Source organism: Salvelinus alpinus, chromosome 33, assembly GCF_045679555.1.
Source record: "Salvelinus alpinus chromosome 33, SLU_Salpinus.1, whole genome shotgun sequence".
Taxonomy (NCBI): Eukaryota; Metazoa; Chordata; class Actinopteri; order Salmoniformes; family Salmonidae; genus Salvelinus; species Salvelinus alpinus.
This window is the reverse complement of record NC_092118.1, coordinates 11,300,325-11,327,553: the sequence shown is the minus strand read 5'-3', so window position 1 is coordinate 11,327,553 and position 27,229 is coordinate 11,300,325. Positions and strand designations below refer to the sequence as shown.

The 27,229-nt window shown below is 41.5% G+C and overlaps 2 protein-coding genes across 4 annotated transcripts in view; one reads left to right on the top strand and one right to left on the bottom strand.

The window, feature by feature from the left end:
- Positions 1 to 720: 720 nt before the first annotated feature.
- Positions 721 to 4,326, top strand: orc6 (origin recognition complex, subunit 6). Its single transcript, XM_071381861.1, has 7 exons — positions 721 to 929; positions 1,085 to 1,211; positions 1,346 to 1,509; positions 1,685 to 1,774; positions 1,864 to 1,973; positions 2,948 to 3,034; positions 3,185 to 4,326. The coding sequence occupies exons 1-7, from the start codon at positions 865 to 867 to the stop codon at positions 3,310 to 3,312; spliced, it is 771 nt and encodes a 256-aa protein (XP_071237962.1). The 5' UTR covers positions 721 to 864; the 3' UTR covers positions 3,313 to 4,326.
- Positions 4,327 to 4,478: 152 nt separating this feature from the next.
- LOC139563297 (myosin light chain kinase 3-like) overlaps positions 4,479 to 27,229 on the bottom strand; it is a 35,503-nt gene continuing 12,752 nt past the window's right edge. The window contains exons 1-13 of one of the 3 annotated variants that reach the window (XM_071381858.1): positions 24,454 to 25,242; positions 17,959 to 18,052; positions 15,925 to 16,222; positions 14,628 to 15,190; positions 14,340 to 14,445; positions 13,333 to 13,426; positions 9,948 to 10,057; positions 9,585 to 9,726; positions 9,392 to 9,462; positions 9,023 to 9,151; positions 6,159 to 6,311; positions 5,155 to 5,290; positions 4,479 to 5,016 (exon numbers count right to left, since the gene is read on the bottom strand). In XM_071381858.1, coding sequence (XP_071237959.1) covers positions 4,936 to 5,016; positions 5,155 to 5,290; positions 6,159 to 6,311; positions 9,023 to 9,151; positions 9,392 to 9,462; positions 9,585 to 9,726; positions 9,948 to 10,057; positions 13,333 to 13,426; positions 14,340 to 14,445; positions 14,628 to 15,190; positions 15,925 to 16,222; positions 17,959 to 18,052; positions 24,454 to 24,999 — 2,523 coding nt within the window. In that variant the 5' untranslated portion in view covers positions 25,000 to 25,242 and the 3' untranslated portion in view covers positions 4,479 to 4,935. Of the gene's footprint in view, positions 5,017 to 5,154; positions 5,291 to 6,158; positions 6,312 to 9,022; positions 9,152 to 9,391; positions 9,463 to 9,584; positions 9,727 to 9,947; positions 10,058 to 13,332; positions 13,427 to 14,339; positions 14,446 to 14,627; positions 15,191 to 15,924; positions 16,223 to 17,958; positions 18,053 to 24,453; positions 25,247 to 27,229 lie in introns of those variants that run through there. The other 2 variants (XM_071381860.1, XM_071381859.1) reach the window with 2 other exon arrangements.

The following is a 27,229-nucleotide window of genomic DNA, read 5'->3' as shown; positions in this document are numbered from 1 at the left end:
GTTGATGTGTACAGAGGGTCCCTGGTTCGCGTCCGGGGCGAGGGGACGGACTAAAGTAATAATGTTACATAATGACCACCCAGAAACAGTGTTGCAGCTTTTTTGGCATTGTATTCATGTAAGAAAACTGTGGCAAGACATCAATCAGTAGGTTAATAATTGAACACATTTATGAATATTTTACACTATTGTGGAGAGATGTACTGCTTGGATTCTTTACATACGATAGAAATAAGCTGAAACATTTTTATGTAATTAATTTCATTATTCTTTTGGCCAAATTTCATATACACAAATGTAAATTTACAAACAAAAAAACACATTTTCTTACCCTACAAAAAGAAATTGAACTGTATTTTAAGACAGTTAAATACTCTACTAACAAAAAAGCTGTTAGAATTGTATGTATGTCCCTTAAGGTCCTTGTGTAATTGTAATGTGATATTGTACCCCCTAGCTCGATTGTCCATTGTATATAATCTATATATACTTGTGTTCCCTTATGTACTTTCTGTATTGATTTGCTGTTAATACAAATAAATAAATAAACAATTTTAAAAAATGGGGGAAAAATAGAAAAAATAAAATAAAAAAATAAAATACAATGTGATATATGCAAATATATTGTGATGAGAAATGTTGATGCTCAATTCTATTTGTAAAAAAAATGGTTGTTCTTTTCAGCAACAAGTACGCAAACAGACGTCGTATCGTCATAGCCAATAGAATGTCGAAAGATGGCTGGTAGGCGTCGGCCAATTTTGCCGCGAACGTCCGGCACGTTTTTGTGTCTGATTACTCGACTGGAGAACTTTGTTTTTTATTCTCTCGTTGGCAGTCACGAACATTTGTTATTTACCGGAAATGGAAAAAGAAATGTTTACTAAACTTGCATCTAAAATGGGTATAACCTCTGCAAGAATTCTACGGTGAGTCTGTAAAAATATCATATTAGCTAGCTAGTATACTTGAGACGGGACCATAGTTCAAAGCTAACGTTAGCTAGGTAACCTGCTTGCCAACAGCTGTTATTATTTTGTTTCTTGATAACGTTTCCTAAACTCTGTTTGCATCTATATTACAGTCAAGCAGAGGAGTACATGCGGTTATCCCTGGTTAGATGCACAGGACTCGGAAATACTACGGGTACAAGCAAAGCAATAATTTGTCTCGAGTTGGCAGCAACATCAATGAAGCTACCCCTGGACAAGGTACGTTTTTTTTATTTTTTACATTTAGCTTTGTGATGACAATGCACCTCGCCTCTTAATCAAATAACTAAATACCCTGGTATTGCTCCGCTAACGTGCCCTATGAAAACTGGCTTTGTGCTATGTTTCTTCAGGAATATACCGTCAAATTATCCGGGTTGAACAAGAAGCAGTATCAAAGCACTCTGAAGGCCATAGAATGCATGCTTGGCCTTGAGTTTCACCTGGGACTCCGAGACCTTGCTGTTCAGTTTGGGTGCATGGATGCAGTCAAAGTAGCAACCCAAATACTAGAACGGTGAGAACTTGAAGAGTAGCCTACATCTGGCCAACACAACTATTCTATAAATCTTTTGGAAGCTACTATATTAAGCAAGTCTTCTTTCCTGAGCAAGACACAGTCCCAAATATCATATAAGTTGGTCAATGTAAATATGTTAATTTATTAAGATTAACCCATGTTTGTGTTCCAGGTATGAAGCAAGCCTTCCTGCTGCTCAGCAGAAAGATGTGGACCTGTCAAAACCAGTCTTCACTACAGCTGCTTTGAACGCTGCATGCAAGTGAGTGTTACTGTGTTCTGTTTCTCCATAAACCATTCGACCTGATGATTAATGAAACCTAATCACTATCCCCATGGACATCTCTCCAGATGCTTGAAGATCAAAGTGGACAGGAAGCTGGTAGCATCATCTGGTGTTAAAAAGGGAATCTTTGACAGGCTGTGCACCCAGCTCCAGAAACTGGGACAGGACATCTGCAGTAAGTCTGCTGTCAAATGATAAAGTGGTTTGACTAACATATGGTGGGTAATGGGTGAAAGCCCAGGAAGGGCCTTTGGATTTAGAAACGTACTTTCGAGCCACAATGTTCTGTTAACTAACGATACCTTTTTCTGTGACATACGCTTCAGAAAGCTGGTGTATGAATTATTGTGGCCTTTTTCATAGTGGCCATTTGTACTTTTGCTCCGGGTGTGTAGATTTTTACTTTACTGGGTGAAAAGAGAATGTTGGTCATTCCTCTCTCTCCTTGTTGTCGTGGTTACAAGGGAGAGAGTGGATGTTCTATTTTAGGACAGAAAACTTGATTGGATGTCCCTATCGCGGCGTACAACATGCCTATTACAAGCAATCGTGGAATGTCGTGGCTGAAATCAGTGCTGGCAGTAGGTAGAGTGAGTTCAGGTATGGTCCTCTCAGGTATGATCTTTAAGTCAGCAGCATACCACCCTGCATACCACTGCTGGCTTGCTTCTGAAGCTAAGCAGGGTTGGTCCTGGTCAGTCCCTGGATGGGAGACCAGGTGCTGCTGGAAGTGGTGTTGGAGGGCCAGTAGGAGGCACTCTTTCCTCTGGTCTAAACAAAGATCCCAATGCCCCAGGGCAGTGATTGGGGACACTGCTCTGTGTAGGGTGCCGTCTTTCGGATGGGACGTTAAACGGGTGTCCTGACTCTCTGAGGTCATTAAAGATCCCATGGCACTTATCGTAAGAGTAGGGGTGTTAACCCCGGTGTCCTGGCTAAATTCCCAATCTGGCCCTCAACCATCACGGTCACCTAATAATCCCCAGTTTACAATTGGCTCATTCATCCCCCTCCTCTCCCCTGTAACTATTCCCCAGGTCGTTGCTGCAAATGAGAACGTGTTCTCAGTCAACTTACCTGGTAAAATAACGGTAAAATAAATAAATAAAAAAAGTATCTGTTGATTGATTGATTTATTTTTCCTATTAGAAGAAGCCACTCCACTGAAGAATCCAGTTAAAATGTCACAGAAAAGACAGAGAACACTAATGGAAAGTATTGAACAAAAAGAGGAAGGTAAATGTGACCAAATAATAACCATACCAAATTCCTGATTATGTCCTTAGAAGTTTGGAACTCTTAATCTTTGCTGTTGTGCAGAGTTAAAACAGTGTTGGAGGGAATATTTTGTGCAGTCTATCAAGGCCTTTTCCTCCTCCATTTCAGAGGAAGATCTGCCAATGTCTCAAAAGAAGCTGAAAGAGGACTCTGAGGAGAGTGCAACAGAGGATTACGAAGAGTGGAAGCGAAGAATCTTGGAAAATGCCCTTAAAGCCAAACAAGCCAATGCATGAAAGTTCATTTGAAATTCGTTGCTGTTTATTTTTAAGAAACAGTGTCATGGCTGAGCTGACTAAGGGGAAAGGTTCTCACGAGCTTAGGCATGTGGTCAGTGAAAATGCTGTATACAGTGCTGAGTAGTGAGGCTGGAAAGTTGTTTTCTTTGAATGCTAATGAGCAGGTACAAGTCTGCTAAGGAAGCACACACTAGCTCCATATCTGAGTTACTTCAGTTTTTGGAGAAGGTTAACTGAAACTGTGTTTTTTAGTGTTCATTTTTTCTTTTATCGTTTATTGTTTCAACTATGGTTATTTTATGCTTTAAGCAAGCATGATACGTTTGTATTCATACAGTACATCAACTTGTCTGCCCCTCAGTGGCCGTGTATGAGATTTACTCTTAAGAGAATTCTGCTGTGCTGTTGCTGGTTTGTGTTGGATTTGTACAGTTTTAAGATGAACATGCTGTGGTGTTTTAAAATGGCTATCTACAATTTCCCTCATTTTGTAAAATCACAATTTATGGTGGATTATAGACCAGTTGGCAGCTGGCATTATCAACTGTTTTTATTTAGACCACATTGAGTACCACAGTATGAGTCAAATGGTTCTAATTGTTTTTAATTTTTCCATCTGGGATTTTAGAAATACTTAATATAAGTTCTGTGTTTCATGTAGGCTTACCCCGGCGTGACATTTTGATAACCGCACAAATCTCTCTCGGACAAGGTAACACATCAATAATTAGCTTTGAGAAAATTGAGGCGAATATATTGATTAAAACTCACCTTGTCCGATAGAATTACACAGCTATCAAAATGGCACGCGAAGGTAAACCTACACCAAACAAAATTAATTCGAATTTGTCAAATTCACGATGTGAAAAATGAATGGCGGGAAAAACCATTGTAAACATTTTTGTGTTTATGGGCGTTATGACGTTTCTACTGTGTTGGACTATTGACAATAGTAGAAGTCGGTGTCCTTTTGTGGCTTCACTTATTTTAATAAATTAACATTTATAGTCATATTGAGTTATTCTTGCTGAGTTCAAGTGGAGGTGGGGACACTGTCACAAAATAATGCTATATGGGAACACCGTACTGTCAGGTTGTGTAGCATGCAAACAAGTAGCCCATTCAAAGCCTTCATAGAAGGAAAGATTGACAAGACAAGGTCATCTGTGTGATTGTGAAGAGTCACTTACCATATTCAATTAACCAAAAGAAAAGAAAGCCTTGTGAATAATGTGTCATTGTGATGTCAACTTGATGTACATTCAGTAAAGCAGTTCAAACATATGTCAGTAAATAAACAATTACACCTAAGTAAGTAGTAGGCAACCTGCTTGAAGCGCACTGTGAGCCCCGGATAATTGAGTAATCACTAACATCACCCACAGGAAGACTGCACGAAGTTGTGCACTGTACCGTATAAAAAGTGATTAGAATACTACAGTACATTTCAATAAATGTCCATCCTTGCAATTTGCGTACCAATGCCAGACTATTGCAGATCACGTCCTGTTCTGTTGCCTCAGTCCAACTAGTATAAATGGCAGGAATGCCTGCCATGGAGGTGCAGCACGACAGCAATACACACGAGGCACAACTACTCAGTCTTTGACAGCAGTCTTCTCACTGCTGTACAGTGTTTATGGGATGATCCTGGCGAAACCTCTTCAGCCTGTTGGCTGCAGCAACCACATAGAAGTGTTTCTGCAAGGAAGTAGAATAATTGAAATTAGATCACTTTCTTATAAAGATTTTATTCAGACAATTCACTGTAACACAGATGCAATGTGTAGACTTATGATGGGATGCATGGCAACATGCGTAAATGGCTTCAGTTCTCACCTTCCACTGTTTATGAGCGGCCAGGTAGCGCTGGAGCTTGACTTGGGACTTGAGCCGCACCTGGTGCAATTTGGCTTTATCCTCCAGATTGTTCAGCCAGGCATGCTTCATGCAGCCAGTTGCACTGAGTCGACTGCTACAATACCGACCCAGGATAGGGGTATCAATACACACAGGTCTACAGCCCAAATGGACATTCATCAAGAGACTTGGTTGACTATAGTTTTACACGATGTGGTACAACTCCCAAAACTTGACAACTTCCAAAACCGTATTTCCCCTTTCTGTTTTTAAACTGAGTTTTCAATGCCACTGCCATTATGGGGTGAAAACATTCTCCGTAACCCATGCCTCATCTAATGCTGGTAGCCTATCATGAAATAGCTGCTGCTAACAGCAGAGATGTACCCATTCCGTGGAAAGAAAAGTAGCCTACAGAGGGAGGCTAATGATGAGCCCACTATGATCCTTTTCACCATGGCTGATAGTGGGTGTGGAGGTGAATAACACACAACTAAGTGCCCCGATTAGGAATGACCAGATCATTAACGGTGTCACAGCACAGAAAGAACAACAAGGTGCCTGTTGCCATCTGCACTACGGGCTGCCGTTGTTTCCTGCCAGCTGACCACTCAGTGAACAGTCCAGTGTGGGAGCACACACAACTCACTCAGGCCCTGGCAGTGTAGTTTGCATTTAAATGTGACTCAAATGTGCTACTTTCTATTGACCTTCTATATCCTGTTTACTCAACTCATTTGGATTTCATGGCACATATTCAAATAACCCATTTCGACAAATGGCAAAATGAACCATCAACAGTCTGATTGTGATTCAGTGGCAATGAGGTGCATTCAGTTGGAATATTCCTGCCTTAGGCAAACAATAGGCCTTTTCATTTTACTAAATGAGATGGTGCTACGGCCATGATTGAGTGGAGAGGACAAAGAGGGAGAAACAATATAGATGAATAGAAAATGAATTGTAAGGAAGATATGAAATACCATTTAGTTGGAATCAGCAGTCTGGTAACAAAGTCCTTAGCCTCCTCTGTGACATTCTCGAATGCCTCTGAATCAAAATCCCAGTTGGCGTGAAGGATATTGTTCATAGTCTCTGCATCGTTGTCCCCCAGGAATGGAGACAGTCCACTCAGACTAATAAAACAGGGAGATATTCTGGGTCAGTTACATTTTCATACAGTCCTTCTATACACTGACTCATTAGAAAGACAGAGCAGTCATCAAAGTCATGATGCAACAGAGAGCTCTGCCTCAGTGCCCTGTTGCATGGAATGAAAAGTATGGGCCAGGTATGTAAATACAAAGTTTGAGAATATGAATCTTAGACCCATACCACACTTCAACACAAAGACTGTGGGCAATGGTTACGAAGGAGCAGATGTGTGTGCCACGTTCCAGAGAAATTGAAACAAAACACAATCACATGCTGATGCTTACTCTAAATAGAATAGAATAATTCAATTAGCACCATGGAGCCCTGGGTAGTGCTACAGTGAGGGAAAAAAGTATTTGATCCCCTGCTGATTTTGTACGTTTGCCCACTGACAAAGAAATTATCAGTCTATAATTTTAATGGTAGGTTTATTTGAACAGTGAGAGACAGAATAACAACAAAAATATCCAGAAAAATGCATGTCAAAAATGTTATAAATTGATTTGCATTTTAATGAGGGAAATAAGTATTTGACCCCTTCTCAATCAAAAAGATTTCTGGCTCCCAGGTGTCTTTCATACAGGTAACGAACGGAGATTAGGAGCACACTCTTAAAGGGAGTGCTCCTAATCTCAGTTTCTTACCTGTATAAAAGATACCTGTCCACAGAAGCAATCAATCAATCAGATTCCAAACTCTCCACCATGGCCAAGACCAAAGAGCTCTCCAAGGATGTCAGGGACAAGATTGTAGACCTACACAAGGCTGGAATGGGCTACAAGACCATCGCCAAGCAGCTTGGTGAGAAGGTGACAACAGTTTCTGTGATTATTCGCAAATGGAAGAAACACAAAAGAACTGTCAATCTCCCTCAACCTGGGGCTCCATGCAAGATCTCACCTCGTGGAGTTGCAATGATCATGAGAACGGTGAGGAATCAGCCCAGAACTACACAGGAGGATCTTGTCAATGATCTCAAGGCAGCTGGGACCATAGTCATCAAGAAAACAATTGGTAACACACTATGCCGTGAAGGACTGAAATCCTGCAGCGCCCGCAAGGTCCCCCTGCTCAAGAAAGCACATATACATGCCCGTCTGAAGTTTGCCAATGAACATCTGAATGATTCAGAGGACAACTGGGTGAACGTGTTGTGGTCAGATGAGACCAAAATGGAGTTCTTTGGCATCAACCCAACTTGCCGTGTTTGGAGGAGGAGGAATGCTGCCTATGACCCCAAGAAACCATCCCCACCGTCAAACATGGAGGTGGAAACATTATGCTTTGGGGGTGTTTTTCTGCTAAAGGGACAGGACAACTTCACCGCATCAAAGGGACGATGGACGGGGCCATGTACCGTCAAATCTTGGGTGAAAACCTCCTTCCCTCAGCCAGGGTATTGAAAATGGGTCGTGGATGGGTATTCCAGCATGACAATGACCCAAAACACACGGCCAAGGCAACAAAGGAGTGGCTCAAGAAGAAGCACATTAAGGTCCTGGAGTGGCCTAGCCAGTCTCCAGACCTTAATCCCATAGAAAATCTGTGGAGGGAGCTGAAGGTTCGAGTTGCCAAACGTCAGCCTCGAAACCTTAATGACTTGAAGAAGATCTGCAAAGAGGAGTGGGACAAAATCCCTCCTGAGATGTGTGCAAACCTGGTGGCCAACTACAAGAAACATCTGACCTCTGTGATTGCCAACAAGGGTTTTGCCACCAAGTACTAAGTCATGTTTTGCAGAGGGGTCAAATACTTATTTCCCTCATTAAAATGCAAATCAATTCATAACATTTTTGACATGCGTTTTTCTGGATTTTTTTGTTGATATTCTGTCTCTCACTGTTCAAATAAACCTACCATTAAAATTATAGACTGATCATTTCTTTGTCAGTGGGCAAACGTACAAAATCAGCAGGGGATCAAATACTTTTTTCCCTCACTGTAGGTATTCAGGCAAGCTGGCGAGCATAGAGTGGGACAGCCACACATTCTTATTTTGGGCGAACCCTCCTAAATCTCCTTGGACATCTGTCAGGTTATTAGCAATAATTGAATCTGCCGGGTCCTAAGAAAAACAGACGGCCATTGGGATGCACACAGTTCATTCAGGGCCATGGTTGATGCTGACAGGCAATGTTGCGAGGGGGCAGCAGTGGGTATGAATTTAGTCATAGCTGAACAGTGTGCTTGTGTGAGTGACAAGAGACAAATGTGCATTTATAGATGGATTGCAAGCATGTTTCCAGTGGCTAGGATACCATTGGTTGACCCTACAACAGATCAGATCCTCATGTTACACAAGAGGAGGCTGGTGGGAGGAGCTATAGGAGGACAGGCTCATTGTAATGGCTGCAATGGAATTCATGGAATGGAGTCAATCATGTGGTTTCCACATGTTTGATGTGTTTGATATTGTTCCATTTATTCCACTCCAGCCATTACAATGATCCCATCTTCCTATAGCCCCTCCCACCAGCCTCCACTGTGTTACAAGGTATGATTGATGCTGCTGCCTTGCAGAGGTGTGTGGTGGGTATATTTGTCAAGCGGAGGTGTTTCTCTCTCTCTCTGTGTCTGTGTCTGTGTCTGTGTCTGTGTCTGTGTCTGTGTGTGTGTGTGTGTGTGTGTGTGTGTGTGTGTGTGTGTGTGTGTGTGTGTGTGTGTGTGTGTGTGTGTGTGTGTGGATACTCACAGCATATAAGTAATGACTCCCACACTCCACATGTCCGTTGGGAATGAGACAAAGTCGTAGTTGACCACCTCAGGAGCCAGAAATTCTGGGGTGCCAAAATTGACCTTTAGTTTCTCTCTGGGTCTGTACCTGAGGGGGGACAAGCACATTTGAACTATGGGAACATAAAGATCTCACGTCTTCATGGGTGGAGACTCAGAGTTACAGGGACGGCCAACTTTTTACCAAGCTGTCTACTGGGTGACTGTTACCATGACTACCTCATTGGCTACTCAATTGAGAATGATGGGAAAGGGGGATGTCAATAGATGAGATTTGTAGATTAAAACAGTTATTGTCACTGAATGGAGATAATACTGAGAAACATACTTTCTGGCCAGACCAAAGTCTATTATCTTGATCTGGTTCCCTGTGGAGTTGACACAAAGAATGTTCTCTGGCTGAGAGGAAATAAGGAGAGCATGTAAGAATCCTCACACCAGGGTGATATGTAATATAATTGAAATCCATGTCAAACTAACAAGTCTTGCAATATATTCTATGTATCGTATAAGATTTTTACCTTGAGGTCTAAATGGAGAATATATTGCTGATGGAGGTACTGTACCCCCTCACAGATCTGTTTCATAAACACGATGGCATCCAGCTCTGTCAGCTGGTAGTTCTCGTCAACGATCCGGTCAAACAACTCGCCACCGTCCACACTGCAAAGACAGGGAGCTGGTCAGTGCTGGAAAAGTGATATTGTGCTACTGTGCAAGAAGTAAAGAAGAGCTGAGGAAATTGAGTGTCATAGGGGTTAATTCCACTAAAACAATGCTTTGTAGCCTGGAACAGTGTTTGCCGTACCCACATGAAATGCAGATAGGCGGTGCTATAAGAGAGGCAATTTCTAAATACTGACTTCATGAGAATAATGACTTACTACTCCATAATAAGCGTAAGGTTTGTCCGTGACTCAAAGGCATCATAAAGCTGAATCAGATTCACATGGTTAAGTTGGTTCATCACTCCTATTTCATTCTTCACTTCCTCCTTTGTTACCCAGTGGGAGGAAGGACAGAGAGAGAGAGAGAGAATAAGGAAATAAGAGAAGAGAGAGCAGGAAGTCACTCAACCTCAGCAAAAGGAAAATCACAATCTATCACATTTCCTGATTCTAGAGAAAAAAAAGAATCGAACCACTCTGGAGGGTGCTTATACCCATACCAATTGTACGTATAAGACACTATACCTTAAACATATTCATTGAACAATGTATTATGCAAACCTGGGTTCAAATCAATGATGTATACAAACCCTGGATTGCTGATGCTATTTATTGGCCAGTGAGAGGCTTTGAAGCCACCGGTCAGCCATATTGGCACTCCCCAGTAGGCACAGTCCTCCATACGAATGAACGGAATTCTACAGTATTTCAATTAAATGTTCAAGGTCAAAATTACATGTATTTACGTATTTTTGCTGTTGTAGTGGGGACAGTAACATTAGTAATCTAAAAAAATTCTACTATGATTTAAAGGTATACATTAAGGTGTATGTAATAGAATAAATGTGTCAAAAACAAATGTACACATTAATAAATGCATTTCTATAGCTTCCAAAATATCTTTTACAATGGTGGAGGAGTGACAAAATGGGGGCATGGTGGCTTCAACACAGCGCCCCCTATCTGTCATCTAATAATGTGGCCCCAGTAAACTACTTATATAGAAATTATTAGAAAATATTTTCAAGTCTACTATTTAAAAGTATTTTCAAATACTTCTTTCCAAATACATTATTTCAAATACCTAACCGACCTGGGCTAAATGCATGGGAGTGTATTTGAGTCAGTGTATTTGACTATTGTCAAATACATGCAAATGTATTTCCAAACACATTCCAATATTAAAATACTTGTCTTTTACAATAAATATTTCTAAAAGACAAGTATTTTAATTTGAAAGTAATTGAAATACCCTAAAAATATATAATATTATATGATATTCCAGTAAGAAACAAATTAAACGTGGATATTTCTGATATGTAGGAGTACATAAGAGCCATTTGCCATTCTGTTCAAACAGAATTTAATTACCTCTGAACAAAATGCGTACATCACATATTGGACAAGAGAAACACCGTACTTTGCTCAGTGGATGATTGATTAAGAAATGCATTATTAATCACAAATTCAATATCAGCTTTCTGTACCAGCTTTCTGTTGTACTCATTCAAAGGCAAGGTCAGAAGAGAAACCAGTTGCATCGTTAAAAAAGTTCTTATAAAGAGAGTGTGATGATTAGCAGGTGTAATAGGATGTGAAATGAATCTTGACGGGAGCCGTGATGGATTTTGGGTAAGAGAAGAGACACAGGTGCATGCAGTGTGCGTTCTCAGCGAGTGTGTGTCTGTGAGTGTCAAAGAGAAATGTAAAGAGTAAGAATAGAAAATGTAAATATGTGTAAAAATATGCAGAAATCAATCTGCCATTTCCTGGAAATATCTTTTCAATAACCAAAAATATAGTTTTTTCAGCTGTTTGAAGCTGGTGTACAGATCTGAAATTAAAAGACGCAAAAATGAAACTTACCAACGGGAAGCATAGAAATAGTGCACATAGAACAGATCTACCGCTTCTTATGCCGGGTGTACAGTACACGACTTTCAAAATCCAAACATCGCTGAACCTCTCACATTAAACAACCGTCTTTCCTGTGGTTATTTGTCTTGCTTGCCAATCTGGCACAGACGGGGTGTCACACACTACAAGTTTCTTCACTTGGTCATGAGGATTCTCCACACCACCACGCTGTCTCGTGAAAACAATGACGTGATGATTAGATTGTTAACGTAGCTAGAACGAGCTGCGGCTCAAAGCAGCCTCATAAAAGTTTCCAGTCAGACATTCACGCTTGCCATACAGAGTTGAAATTTGTAGCCAACATTTTGAATTGAATAACATTGCTTCTGAACTTCATAGCTGTAACGATTTGACACTTTTGCTTTGGTCAAAGGCAAGTACAAATGCATATCACCTTGCATCCCACTGCTGGCTTGCCTCTGAAGCTAAGCAGGGTTGGTCATGTTCGGTTCCTGGACGGGATACCAGATACTCCTGGAAGTGGTGTTGGAGGGCCTGTAGGAGGCACTCTTTCCTCTGGTCTACAAAAATATCCCAGGGCAGTGATTGGGAACATAGGGTGCCCTCTTTCGGATAGCACATTAAACGGGTGTCCTGACTCTCTGTGGTCACTAAAGATCCCATGGCACTTACCGTAAAAGTAGGGGTGTTAACCCCGGTGTCCTGGCTAAATTCCCAATCTGGCCCTCATACAATCATGGCCACCTAATCATCCCCAGCCTCCAATTGGCTCATTCATCCCCCTTCCTCTCCCCTGTAACCATTCCCCGGGTTGTTGCTGTAAATGAGACTGTGTTCTCAGTCAATTTACCTGGTAAAATAAATAAAATACTAGTGGTAGGCATGGCTCCTGCTCGAGAGTCTACACATCCTGGGTGATGCAAAACAACGTCATCATCTCACTGGCTTCTTCTCTGGTGAGCTCTCATTGACCTATTACTGACCACCGTTCTCAAAAGTTGTCGTTGCACATCTCACACAACAAGAGCGTCGCAGATTTTGTGCCGATAAAATCAAACGTGTTTGAAAATATCGGGACGTCTGGGACTGCTCAAAGATTAGATCGGTAGCCCTCAGAATGTTCCTCTGACCCACTCACATTAAATTAGTTGGTGACTGCTGCGGTCCCTGAATAGGCAACGACATGGGGATTTTGTCTCTGATCTCAAAAACTTGTCTGGGATAGCTAAATCAGGGCCCAAATCGTGTAGTGTACCCACGGCTTTAAACATTTCAATGAAAATAACAGATCTATAACTCAGAATTCTATGTGAATTTGGTCGGGTCACCCAAAAAGTTAGATTTTGCAGCTTTAACTTTGTTGCGTAGTAAAAATATATTGAGATAGAGAGAGAGCTAGTATGTGTGTGTGTGTGTGTGTGTGTGTGTGTGTGTGTGTGTGTGTGTGTGTGTGTGTGTGTGTGTGTGTGTGTGTGTGTGTGTGTGTGTGTGTGTGTGTGTGTGTGTGTGTGTGTGTGTGTGTGTGTGTGTGTGTGTGTGTGTGCGCGTGCGCGTTTGTACGCGTGAGTATCTTTTTAAGCTGCGGCTAGAGAATTGCTCACATAGAACCTCATAAATAAACTTGACAGGAACATAGAGAGAGGTCAGGGTGTGTGGTGAAAGGTTGGAGTCAGAGAGAGGAGGGGTATAAAGACCACAGGTCTGTTGTTGTATATCCACTTACTCTCTCCCTCATTCCCTTTACTTTGATCAACTTCGCCGCGAGGATTAGGCCAGACGACAATTCTGCACACTTATAGACCTGCCCAAAACGTCCCCTGTGGAAACAAGGGCACTTATGAGTGCATAGATACTTTACATACATGCTAAAGAGACAGGTGAGAACACAAATATTTGTTCATAGACATTGATGAACAAACATACACCCTAGCCGCGCAAGCACAGAGTCTCAACGCGGTATTCTCGGAATCCGTGCTTCAGGTTATGTAGAACCTTTAAAATGCTAGAACTCAAGGCTACATACACCCTGACAAAGGCACCAAAGAGCACAGATCCACAAGCAGTCAACCTTGAGGGGTATCCTTTGCGTTGACCTCTGTCAGGGCTTTGCAGACATACTCCAAGGACCTGTTTTACTCCTCTGGTTTCATTGGAAGTACATCATCATCCGCCACACATGGAGAGTTTACTAAGCCAACTTCTTTATGTAGCGAGAGAGCGCCTCTACTCTACATGGACCATGGAGATTTAAAAAAGCCCCTATGCAAATGGGAACTCAACACCTGCCCAAAATAAACCCTGTCCATGACAAGCATAAAAGAAGCCAGTGCTTATTTGCAGACGCTGTTGGGGATTAGCCATGTCTCTGTTGCCAGTTGTTCAGCTCTGCTGCTCATACGTACTCTCTCTCCCTGCTTTGCCCGTCGCCTGCTATCATGCTATGATGCACAGTCTGTCAGTCTGCTAACCCTGTTTATCTGCTAATGCTGCGCCAGGTTACCGCTGCTGCAGCAAACGGCTCCTCTTGTGTTTTCTACATCGCTATTGTCAGCCAACATCATTGGGTAGACCCGACAGTGTATTTATAACAGTAAAGTAACAGTTGGCAACCCTCACTTTCAGTAAGTATGTTGTGTATGGGGGGTAACAATAATGGGAATAATATATGCAGCACCACAGTCTTTGTGTACGGTAAACACATTCTCGTTGCCCTTAAGAATTAGGACTCACCCTCCGAGAACCTCGTTAGGCTTTACAGCGTAATAAGAGCCCATCGGGACTTGCTTGGCACTCACTATGCGGTGCTCAAAGGGAGCGGGCAAGGGTGGGCAGTCATCTGGAAAAGAAGAGCACCAGAGCATGATTTATTATATGCTTGGTGGTATGGGTAATGATCTGTGGACTTATTGGAGGATTGACAGACCATGAGGAACAAATTTCATACTGCATTTCACCCAGTAAGATACCGTTGTGCAATCCATATCGTGCTGAAAATGACATTGATATTGCCCTTCTTACCTATGACCAATTGTTGTGCATTCAGGGCTGCCCCCTGTGCAGTTGCTGTAGGGTTTTTAACAACTAAAGAGGGAGTTGGCTGAGGGATAACTGGTTCTGCAGAGTCTTTCACTGTCTCAGACTCTGGTTGAGGTGGAACAGGTTTGTGCTGCTCTGTGGCCGCCACAGGCTCAGGCTGGACCTGAGGGACCATCGTTACTGGCTCTGGCTCCGGTTTGGTGACCACATCCAGTGGGCTTGTTAGCGCACTGCTGTACGGTGTTGGTGGTGTTACAATGATAACTGGCTCCTGAGGACTGACCGCAGCCTTTGTAAAGTCCTCTTCCGGGAGAGTGTCCTCCTTGGAAGGAAGAGGGAGACTTTCAGCGGCTTTCTCCGGGGGTTGCCCCGACGGTTGCTCCGGGGGTTGCTCCGGCAGTTGCTCCAGCGGTTGCTCCTCAGTGGTGGAGGTAGGTGGCTGAGATGCAGTGAGTTCTGGATCTTGTGGAACCTCTGTCTCCTTAACGTTGATGTACTGACTGTCTAACTCACTGCCCACCGAAATCAAGGTCACATCAGGAGTCCTAGCAACACAGTAACATTACAAAACAGTCAATGTTTGAACAATGCACAGACCTATACTTTTTCTTCATTAATGAAACAGAATATACATGTAACTAATGAAAACAAGGTGACAGCAATATATTAGATTACATTTTAGATTGTGTTTATTAGTCACATATACAGGGATGCAGATGTAATTGCAGGGTACAGTGAAAATATTATATGCTCCGGGTTCCAACACTGCAGGTCAAAATATGGATAGTAACAATAAAAGTTATAGGCTATGAGTAGAGACAGATGTTGATTCTCATGTTAAGTACCCCCATTCTTGAAATGCCACTTAGTAGGCATGTAAAAATTGGCAACAACAGAAGAACCCTTTGATGTTCTGTATTCCCTTTAGCATGTACCTCATGTTGCTCACCCTACTCAGAGTGAGAGCCCACTGCCACTTGAAAACCTTTCGCTGGAGACATGAAAAGGCAGCAGTGGGGTTTAGCTTGAGGATAATTGATCATATCCCCTCGTGCTTTCACATTTCTAGCTGAAAGTGTAGGTCAGTGAGTGCAGGTGCTTTGTTATATTTTCGATGACAATTGACGTCAACTCAACAGCTCCACCTGTCACACTTTTCATAACCCTGTTGGGAGTAATGGTGCTGCTATTTGTTGACAAAAATAGCACTTAATAAAAAGAGTGAATGCACATTGGAATTCTGGCATTTTATTTTGGTTATGAATCAGTGACAGCCTACCTCCTCAGCTCAGAAAGCACTTCGATGGTGACCTCCACCTGAGCTACGACCACATCAGAGGCGAAGGTCTGGACTCTGGTGGGCTCTCTGCTCTTTAAGGTGACCTCTTTGGGCTTGCGAGAGCCTTTACTACCCCAATCACTATTGGTAGATGGGAATAAGGCCTCGTCGACTGCAGGGCCCTCTGTGAGAGCTTCTGATAACCCGCAGGGATCATGCTCAGGAGAATTTGGGACTTCCACTCCATGGTCTGTGGCCTTCGCTTCCTTTACAGGGAGCTCTACCACCGGCTGATCACCTGTGGGAGAACAGCAACAGATGTACAAGAAGGAATTAGCTCAAGTAATCAATAATTTGCTTATGGAATCCCTACCCACTCACATTAACTTTGCAGAAAACATCCAGGCAGTTGTCAGTAACTGGTCAACATTGACTGAAAGAACCTTAAAATGCATTTCATGTAAGAAATGTGCTATACAGTACCAGTCAAAAGCTTGGACACACCTACTCATTCAAGGGTTTTTCTTTATTTTTACTATTTTGCACATTGTAGAATAATAGTGAAGACATCAAAACTATGAAATAACACATATGGAATCATGTAGTAACCAAAAAAGTGTTCAACAAATCAAAATATATATTAGATTTCAGATTCTTCAAAGTAGCCACCCTTTGCCTTGATGACAGCTTTGCACACTCTTGGCATTCTCTCAACCAGCTCACGAGGAATGCTTTTCCAACAGTCTTGAAGGAGTTCTCATATATATTGCGCACTTGTTGGCTGCTTTTCCTTCACACTGCGGTCCAACTCATCCCAAACCATCTCAATTTGGTTGAGGTCGGGTGATTGTGGAGGCCAGGTCATTTGATGCAGCACTCCATCACTCTCCTTCTTGGTCAAATAGCCCTTACACAGCCTGGAGATGTGTTTTGGGTCATTATCCTATTGAAAAACAAATTATAGTCCCACTAAGCACAAACCAGATGGGATGGCGTATTGCTGCAGATTTACTCTAAATAAATCACCGAAAGTGTCACCAGCAAAGCACCCACACACAATCACACCTCCTCCTCCATGCTTCACGGTGGGAACCACACATGCAGATATCATCCGTTCACCTACTCTGCGTCTCACAAAAACACGTCGGTTGGAATCAAAAATCTCAAATTTGGACCCATCAGACCAAAAGACAGATTTCCACCGGTCTAATGTCCATCGCTCGTGTTTTTTGGCCCAAGCAAGTCTCTTATTCTTATTGGTGTCCTTTAGTAGTTTTTCTATGCAGAAATTGAACCATGAAGGCCTGATTCACGCAGTCTCCTCTGAACAGTTGATGTTGAGATGTGTCTGTTACTTGAACTCCGTGAAGCATGTTTTTGGGCTGCAATCTGAGGTGCAGTTAATTGCAGATTTCTGAGGCTGGTAACTCTATTGAACTTATCCTCTGCCACAGAGGTAACTCTGGGTCTTCCTTTCCTGTGTCGGTCCTCATGAGAGCCAGTTTCATCATAGCGCTTGATGGTTTTGCAACTGCACTTGAAGTTCTTGAAATTTTACGGAATTACTGACCTTCATGTCTAATAGTAATGATGGACTGTCATTTCTCTTTGCTTATTTGAGCTGTTCTTGCCATAATATGGACTTGGTCTTTAACAAACAAGGCACACCTGTTCATTTAAATGCATTCCAAATGCAAACTGGTTGAGAGAATGCAAGAGTGTGAAAAGCTGTCATCAAGGCAAAGGGTGACTACTTTGAAGAATCTCAAATATATTTTGATTAGTTTAACACTTTTTTGGTTACTACATGATTCCATTTGTGTTATCTCATAGTTTTGATGTCTTCACTATTATTCTACAATGTAGAAAATAGTAAAAATAAAGAAAAACCCTGGAATGAGTAGGTGTGTCTAAACTTTTGACTGGTACTGTATAAATAATGTTTGATTGATTAATTGATTGATTGATTGAAAAACATTAACTGAAAAATATGTATCAATGCCAACAGATAACACAGAGACAAGTCCAGCTTACCTGTGGCGATTTGTAAGCCCTCCTCCTGGACCTGAGTCCCCTGGTCGCAAAGAGTGACTTTAGGCTTTATGCTGCTATCTTCTGATTTAGTTTTCTGAGGGAAGAGAACATCCTTCATATATATTGTTTCTTACTACTTCCTCACAATCAGGTTTAACAATCATTCTACCACCAATGTGGTATAGTAGCTCAATTCCAGGAGTATGTATGATATCAAGTTTGAACAAGAAGCCACATATAGCAAACAGGAGAAATAAAAAAAAAGTTAAAGGCTGAAATATCTTATCTAAATGTTTGTTCACATCCACTCATCACCAGATGAGTGGATGTGAACATGGACTTGAGGCATGGAGAATGATTGAGGCATGGTCTTTTTAGTATTAATGATGAATTGGTGTGACATATTTCAAATGACAACACATAACTGATAACAGATGCCTACTGGGCCGACTCAGCTGGACTCTGTTATTAGTTTACTCTAAGCCATGAGTAACTGGGAGATGCCAGCAGTGGATCTGGCCTGGAAGTACACCACAGGGTCATAGCATGGGTGGGCAAGAAGCAATACCTTACTCGCTCTCATTAGATTCCATCTGTCTGCCTAACGCTATCAGACTATTTACTAACACTAAAGTAAACTACACTATCTGCAACCCAAAAATATCTACATTTCAATCTATTAATCACGTATTTAATAAAGCCCTTTTTACACCAGCAGTCACAACGTTTTTTACAGATACCAAGCCTCAAACCCCTAAGAGCAAGCAATGCAGAGGCAGAAGCACAGTGGCTAGTAGCCCTTGACTGTCAGTTCCATTTCATGACACATAAGAGTCATTGGACGAAGGCGTCTTCTGTAGGGTGATTTTTGTTCAGATCCGCGACCTTATCTTTCATATAATAATCTTCCAAAAACAGAAGGTTAAATTGATACGCACCTTTATAGGGTTAGGGTTCCCACATGGCCATATTAGGTTTCAGTGCTTGTTTACGGAAAACAGACGGTAGACAGAGTGGACTACCTGTGCTAATTAGCTAGCTGCATCTTCGAACAGCTGAGTGTAAACGGAAGACAGACGCCACAAACATGTTGTCACTGAAAAATAATGTTGGCTGCAACTGTGTTAATACAGGTTAAAACAGTGTACAGTAAGTGTGTATTTTGAAGTGATGTGAAAGTAGAGGATTTATGTTTCTAGAACTTTACCAAAATAGAGAATCGATTCATGTTTAGATGGAGTATTTGGCTGTATTGGATTCCAGAGCCAATTCACCCTTTAAACAGAGCATGGAAGGTCCTTGGACAAAGGAGTAAAGTTAGGCTCCTTTAGTCCAATATTGGGCTAAGTGGCTCCTCTTCTGGCTGTACCAGGTAGAGATTTAAGAGTACTTGTGTGGCCATTAAGTCACACATTGTTTTACAAGACTTATATTGGTGCTATATCTGAGTGTTTAACACCTTTTCTGTCTTCGGAGTTGGTCATTTTAGGGGATTTGAATCTGAATTGGCTATCCCTGGCCTCAATGCATATGCATTGATTTTAAACTCACTCAATTGATCTCAAAACCCACATGTCTAAATGTGAAAAATCCTGTTTACTCCTCCTTGATTGATTTAATTCTTACTAACCGGCATAAATATTTGTCTAGCGGAGTATTTACATATGATATCAGTGATCATTGTCCCATAATATGTATTAAAGGTTACGAAACAGCAAAATACTCACTCATTTAATTAAGAAGTCACATTTTAAAAAGTTTTCTCCTCAAGGATTTTTACATGACATGTTCTACTCTGATTTAGTCACCGTCTCTTGTATTCCTAACCCTGAATTGGCTCTAGAAAAAGTATCCTCCGTATTCCTCTGGCACAGTGGTTCCCAAACTTTTTATAGTCCCGTACCCCTTCAAACATTCAACTTCCAGCTGCGTACCCCCTCTAGTACCAGAGTCAGCGCACTTTCAAATGTTGTTTTTTGCCATGATTGTAAGCCTGCCACACACACACTATACAATACATTTTTTAAACTTAAGAATGAGTATGAGTTTGTCACAACCCGGCTTGGGCACAAATAATTATATAATAATCAATCATTTTGCTCTTTATTTAACCATATTACATATAAAACCTTACTTGTTCATCGAAAATTGTGAAAAACTCACCACAGGTTAATGAGAAGGGTGTGCTTGAAAGGATGCACTTAACTCCGCAATGTTGTATTGGAGAGAGTCTCACTCTTAAATCATTTTCCACACACAGTCTGTGCCTGTATTTAGTTTTCATGCTAGTGAGGGCTGAGAATCCACTCTCATATAGGTACGTGGTTGCAAAGGGCATCAGTGTCTTAGTGTGATTTGCCAAGACAGGATACTCTGAACGCAGCCCAATCCAGAAATCTGGCAGTAGCTTCTGATTAAATTCAATTTTCACAGAATCGCTTGTTGTAATTTCGATGAGGCTCTCTTGTTCAGATATCGGTAAGTGGACTGGAGGCAGGGCATGAAAGGGATAACGAATCCAGTTGTTTGTGTCATCCGTTTCGGGACAGTACCTGCGTAATTGCACACCCAATTACGCAGGTACTTTTTTACGCAGGTACTTCGCTATGTCACATTTGACATTGTCCGTAAGCTTGAGTTCATTTGCACACAAAAAATCATACAATGATGGAAAGACCTGTGTGTTGTCCTTGTTAACGCAGACAGAGAAGAGCTCCAACTTCTTAATCATAGCCTCAATTTTGTCTCGCACATTGAATATAGTTGTGGAGAATCCCTGTAATCCTAGATTCAGATCATTCAGGCGAGAAAAAACATCACCCAGATAGGCCAGTCATGTGAGAAACTCGTCATCATGCAAGCGGCCAGACAAGTGAAAATTATGGTCAGTAAAGAAAACATTAAGCTCGTCTCTCAATTTAAAAAAACGTGTCAATACTTTGCCCCTTGATAACCAGCGCATTTCTGTATGTTGTAAAAGCGTTACATGCTCACTGCCCATGTCATTACATAGTGCAGAAAATACACGAGAGTTCAAAGACCTTGCTTTAACAAAGCATTTTCCATCCAGCATTTAACCATTTTCACTGTAGTGTCCAAAACGCCTTTCAAGCTGTCAGGCATTCCCTTGGCAGCAAGAGCCTCTCGGTGGATGCTGCAGTGTGCCCAAGTGGCGTCGGGAGCAACTGCTTGCACGCGCGTTACCACTTCACTATGTCTCCCTGTCATGGCATTTGCGCCATCAGTTCAGATACCAACATGAGCAGTAGCTACGTTTGTCTACATACAGACCATTAGTGGAATTCCCGTGAGAGAGTAACGGTTAATGTGATTGGATGTTAATTATTTGACTAGGCTACCTGTATTTGACATTGTGTTGTTATTTCGCTGAACACTATTTAATTTTATTTTTGTCAGTGAAACGATGCTACTCAGGCAAGAAAAAAAACTCACCCAAATGTATAATCCTGTTGGAAAATATAAATGGACTGTTTGAAAATTTGAAGAAGAAAAAAATGTTTAAAAAACAAAAACGAAATGTTTTATTTTATTTATTTTTGAAAATGTGAATGACATTTTTATTTGGCGTACCCCCGACGGCATTGCGCGTACCACCCCCAGTTTAGGAATACCTGCTCTGGCAGATAAACATGCCCCTTTTAAACTATTCAGATTCAAAGATAGATCTAACTCTTGGTTTTCTTCTGAGCGATCTCAGCTCATTCAGGTGAGAAATCAGGCCTGGGCCTGACTGTAGTGGACTGGCAATCTTTGAAACAAATTGAGAAACAGATACTATCTTGATTAACCTTTTAAGGTTTAGTCAAGCTACTTTCTAAGCTCTATCTCTGACTCTGCTGGTGATCATTTTACATTTTGGAAAACAGTAAATGCACCGAAGCGTACAAATTCCTCTTCATCCCTGCCTGAACAAGTTCTGTCTGACTCTGGCATCATAACTGTGAAGAATGGGATAAATGATGCTTTTAGTCCTAATTTTATCTTGGCAGGATTTTTATTTTAGAGAAATGGTGGTTTAACTAACCCTGGTCAGTCAATCGACTGCTCTTCCCTTTGCCAGCCTCTAGCTCCACTGAGGCTAATATGCTTGATCCATTTTTGCTGCAGCTCTCTGCCGCCTTGATAGCTGAATAATTAACCCAGATTTTTTACCGGACTGTTATATCTGGTACTATCCCCAAGGTTTGGAAGACAGCCCATGTACTCCCTCTTCACAAAGGTGGCCTTATTTCTAAACGTTCTTGTCCAGCTAAAATATCAGCTGAGATCTTTCTTATCTTTGAAATGCATTCTAAATGTACATCAGTCAGGTTTTAGACCAGGTCATAGCACTATCTCTGCTGCATCCCTAGTTATAAATGATGTGATGAACTGTATGAATAAAAGGCAACATTGTGCTGCCCTCTTCATTGACCTGTCAAAGGCTTTCGATACTGTTGATCACTCACTGCTAATTCAGAGGCTTTCTTCAATTGGCCTAGACCAGGCTGCATGTAACTGGTTAATAAATTACTTGACAGATAGAACTCAATGTGTATCTACTGATGGTGTTAAATCTAAATAATATGAAAGGTGTCCCGCAGGGATCTGGGCCCTGTATTTTTTTACTGTTTACATGAACAATATTGATTTGTTTGTAAAAAATTGTAACGTGCACTTGTATGACGATGATACTTTTGTCCCCATGGTTGACCAGGCTCTACCTGAACTACAGTCTGCATTCCTTGTATTACAGAAACACTTTATTGACCTGAAATTAGTATTGCAGGTAAAACTAAGTATATATTGTTTACATTTATGTCATTTAGCAGACACACGAGTGCATACATTTTTTTTGTGGTCCCCCATGGGAATCAAACCCACAACACAGGCATTGCAAATGCCATTCTCTAACAACTGAGCCACACAGGAGGATGGATACTCGCTGGAGTCTAGAGCATAAAAATAACGATTTAAGCATATGCACTTTTGATGGTGTCCATATTGATCGTGTCCCGGCTTATACATATCTGGGCATTTGGATAGATGAAAAGCTGTCTTTTAAAAAGAATATTGATGAGTTAGTTAAGAATAAAAATGGGCTTCTATAGAAATAGTTCCTGGCTCTTGCTAATTAGTAGAAAGCAGATTATTCAGTCGAAGTTCCTATCGGTCCTAGACTATGGCGACATCATCTATGTCAGGGGTGGGCAATTTGCTAGGGATGTAGAAAAAGTGTGACACCAATCAGGCCCTCGAGGACTGGAGTTCCCCACCCCGGATCTATATGAACGCAACTGCCACTTCATTAGAGCCGTTAGATGCAGTTTATCATTACAGGTAACAATTTTAGTACTCATCACTCCATTCTCTACCAGAAAGTTGGTTGGACCTCTTTGATATCATGTAGGTTGATACATTGCTGTTTTAATTTATAAAGCCCTTTTACAAAAAGTCCCACTGTAGCTGACATCTTTACTAAACTTTAGACATGCGAGTCACCACATCCGGTCTCAGGGATGGTTAACTCTGGAAATTCCTTTGGTCTTCTACTGAGTTAAGTAAATCAGCTTTTAGTTTTCTTGCACCTTATTTGTGGATCAATCTTCTAAATGTTCTTTAAATGTAATGTTTGGATGCCTCTAGTACAATTCAGAAAGCTGATTGAGGACCTTATTACTGATGAATGTGTTTGTTTTCTATTACCATGTTTTAATTTTTGCATTTTGTATTTATATTTTGTAGTGTGTATTTTCTGTCATTTCTATAATTCAGTACTCATCTGTAAAAGAGACCTTGGTCTCAGTACGACTCCCTTATAAAATAAAGGTTGAATAAATAAATAGAGATCCTATTGAATTACTATCCTAATTCCTAATTCTATGTTCAAATGAATAGATGACTAGCATTTGGTTCCATCTGCCTTCTAATAGTTTGTTCGTAGGCTACTTTATGTTGTAGCAAACATAAGTATTTAATGTCAAGATTATCAAGATGCCAGTGATGAGAACCTCATTTTGATATGAATCAGAAAATAGATTCTTCATACATTATAAATCCAGATGATTTACCCGAAATTGTCATGAGCTGGGGGGAAAGCATACAGTCAGTGGGGAAAATCCCTCTCACTTCAGTTTCACTTTGGATTTTATGCTAGCAAACAGCCTTATCTTGACAGTAACATTACTGAAACAGGTCGCATTGTTTCCCAACAGCTGAAGAAACATTTTAGAGACAGTCAGACAGTGACACAGATCGCCAGGTTAAGTGACTTTGCACAAGGCTACTATAGTAGCAACACAGAATGCACTGCGTTCTTTACAATTATTAAATTAAGTGGGTAAGGGTGAACCGGAGTCATGGCTCACAAAATAAATGAAAGCAGATGTTAATACCAAAACTCAAAATAACTCAAACATTTTTAAGCACCTAAGGACATCACATTTAATGAAATGGCAAAGATGTGCCAGCCCGCTTCAGCATGAGCTCACTGACCTCCTCCTCCTCTTGGATGTACAGTAGGTCCTGTTTCCTCCAGGGTACGATGCCTTTCAAGATGAACTCCACTATCTTGGAGCTTCGGAAGACTTCCCCCACATATCCCCAGAGCTTGTCCATGGCCGAAACCGAGCTCTCTATTCCCTCAATCTTTTCCCGTTGCCATTTACCCTGCTGCTGCAGGTTCTTCAGCAGTGCCACGGTCTCGCCACATAGTACCTTGACCTCCGAGAACAAGGAAGGGTCCCCTCCACCTCCACGAGAGCCCCTGTCCCTGTCCTTTCTGAGCTGGGCCAGGTCCTTCTCCAGCGTCCCCATGCCCTGGCACACCATGTCCAGCCTCCTGAGGACCTCTGTCTGGCTGCAGGCTATCTGCTCCACCTTCACCTCCAGCTGATTCAGCTTGACCTCCATGCCTCCCAGGCTGTTCAGCAGGCTGTTAGTTGGCTTTTTCATTGCTCCAGAAGGGGCCCCAGCATTGTCCAATTTACCCCCCTCGTACATCTTGGCAATGCAGGTGGCCAATGTCTCCGGTTTACTCATAGTTCCAAGAAATTCCACACAGCGGGGAACAAGTGTCAGGTGAGACAAAGGAAGCTGTGCTAATCCACCTTGCTCCAAGCTGCATTGGATCTATTTTAGTTGTAGCTCCCGAGGTGTTGTTGTTCCTCTCCCTTACAGGCAGCTCTGCCGGACCCTGTTGTCTACATGTGCCAGAGACATGACACCACTTAAATAAACACCAACTCTTCGCTATCTTATCTTTCCACTTGTCTCCCCCCTCCCTCGCTCTCTACCTCTCTGTCCTAAAGTTTTTATATAGTAGCCCCGCCACTGCCAAAATTCCAATGGCCGCTTGACGTCACCAAAACATTTTAATTCAACCTCAGAAGATGCTATTGACTGGTGGGCATGCAAGGAATGACCTTTTGAATATGGCCTTTTGCCAGTATTAAGAGAGAGATGTTGTGAGCTTTGAAAAGGGTGTTGTTTTAAAATGTTGACCCATTGTCATGTTGACCCAATGTCCCCATTGGGATGTACAGGTTGTTTGTTTGTTGGTATATGTTTTAGTGTGTTTACTGGTGCTGAGAGAGTGAAGTGAACCATTGGTGGATCTAAAGGTTCTGGTCCGCCCAGCATAGCTTCTCTGATTGGGCGACTGTCCCCCATCATCGCTCAAAGGAACGTGACTTGACATTGGCTGACACCTCCCTTTAAAAATAAACCTCTGTAGACAGAGGAATGATGATGAAGTGCAAGCAGGAATCTAAGCAGTCGCCCTCTCCCTCTGGTCCAGGGTAGGGGAGACTGGGGTTGGTTGTCTCATGTGTTGGTTGTCACAGTGCTTGTGACTCCCAATCTAGAGTGTGCTGTGTAATAATTTTAAGATTCAAATGTGTGAATTCTTTGAAAGAAGTCATCCGCCTAGTCAATTCATGTCAGCATGACAAAACATTGAGGTGAGTGGAATGTATGTGTTGCTCACAGATAAAATAAAAAAACATATGAAGTATGTCTTGTTATTTTATAAATGTTTGAACTATGGAATTATACATGAAAAATTATGTTTATCGAAAAGAGAAAAAGGAGAGCTATTTCAAACATATTTCTGAGTTGGTCAAGCCATGTGGTAACTAGCATTGGTTGTGTTGGGCATCACTATTAACTCCATTGTAACCATACTGTTCGGGGACATAGCCACTGCCAGTATACAATATATCCCAAGCTATTTTGTGCTGTTGCTATAAAGACCTCCCCGGTAAAAACGAACGCCTTTGGCCGACATATCAAAATGTGTTGGGAATATGTAGTGTGGAGAACGTGTGCAGATTGGGAAGACGTCACCGAGACATCAGAGTAGAATGTTGATGCCTGGCCGACGTATAAACGATGTAGAACTCTAGAATTTAGAATGTAGAATGTGAGACGTCTTTTTTTTTTGTGAGACGTCTTGCCAATTAGCAAACCATGTCTAAACGGCATCTTCCCAATGCATCACGTATACTTATGTTGGACAGAGGTGTCTGTGCTATCTGGGAGTGTTGTCTCTCTCACACACACATCTTTTTTATTTCACACACCCACACATGTACACATGCATGTGCAAACATACACGTGCACACACAAATATACAAAAAATGTCATACGATATTCTCAAGGTATAAAATGCAGAATTCTGTTAGGAATATTGTTCTACCTAAGAAAACCTATTTCTAAGACTGTGTGCTATATTACGTTATTTCCTATTGCAAAAAGAATAAGCTACTTGCAAACATTGTGACAACCCACCCCATATGACAACCAACCCTGTGATGGGGCTGGTTGTCACAAGTGGGCAGAGTGTGTTTGATGGCTTATATCTCCATTTTGGAATAAGATATGAGAATAAAAAGTCCCTATTACCACCCAAGACCGTTGTCTTTCTTTTAATGTTGAAAAGAGTCTTGTAAGATATACTGGTGCTGAGAAATACACACAAGAGTAAAAACTGTGACAAACAACACCGGTCTCCCCTACAGTTCCCTACCGTCTCCCCTACCGTCTCCCCTACTGTCCCATTGGATGGGAATGTTTTCTTGGAACATCCTGGCATTTTGTACTGCATGGGTCTTTCCCATCTCCCAGTTATTAGTAAAGTATTCAGATATTGCAAATACTGTTTGTTGTTTAACCTATTATTGAAAAGACTATGTTATTGAAAAGACTAAGTTCTATGACAAATGGACCTCAATGATGCAATCTGTGATTTTCAAAGATTCAACAAGCTAGA

What these genes read in the sequence shown, in the direction of transcription:
- orc6 (XM_071381861.1), top strand. Translation starts at nt 865, where the DNA reads ATGGAAAAAGAAATGTTTACTAAACTTGCATCTAAAATGGGTATAACC. An exon ending in TGAAGCTACCCCTGGACAAG is followed by an intron (nt 1,212 to 1,345) that starts GTACGTTTTTTT and finishes ATGTTTCTTCAG; the next exon opens with GAATATACCGTCAAATTATC. An exon ending in TATTGAACAAAAAGAGGAAG is followed by an intron (nt 3,035 to 3,184) that starts GTAAATGTGACC and finishes CCTCCATTTCAG; the next exon opens with AGGAAGATCTGCCAATGTCT.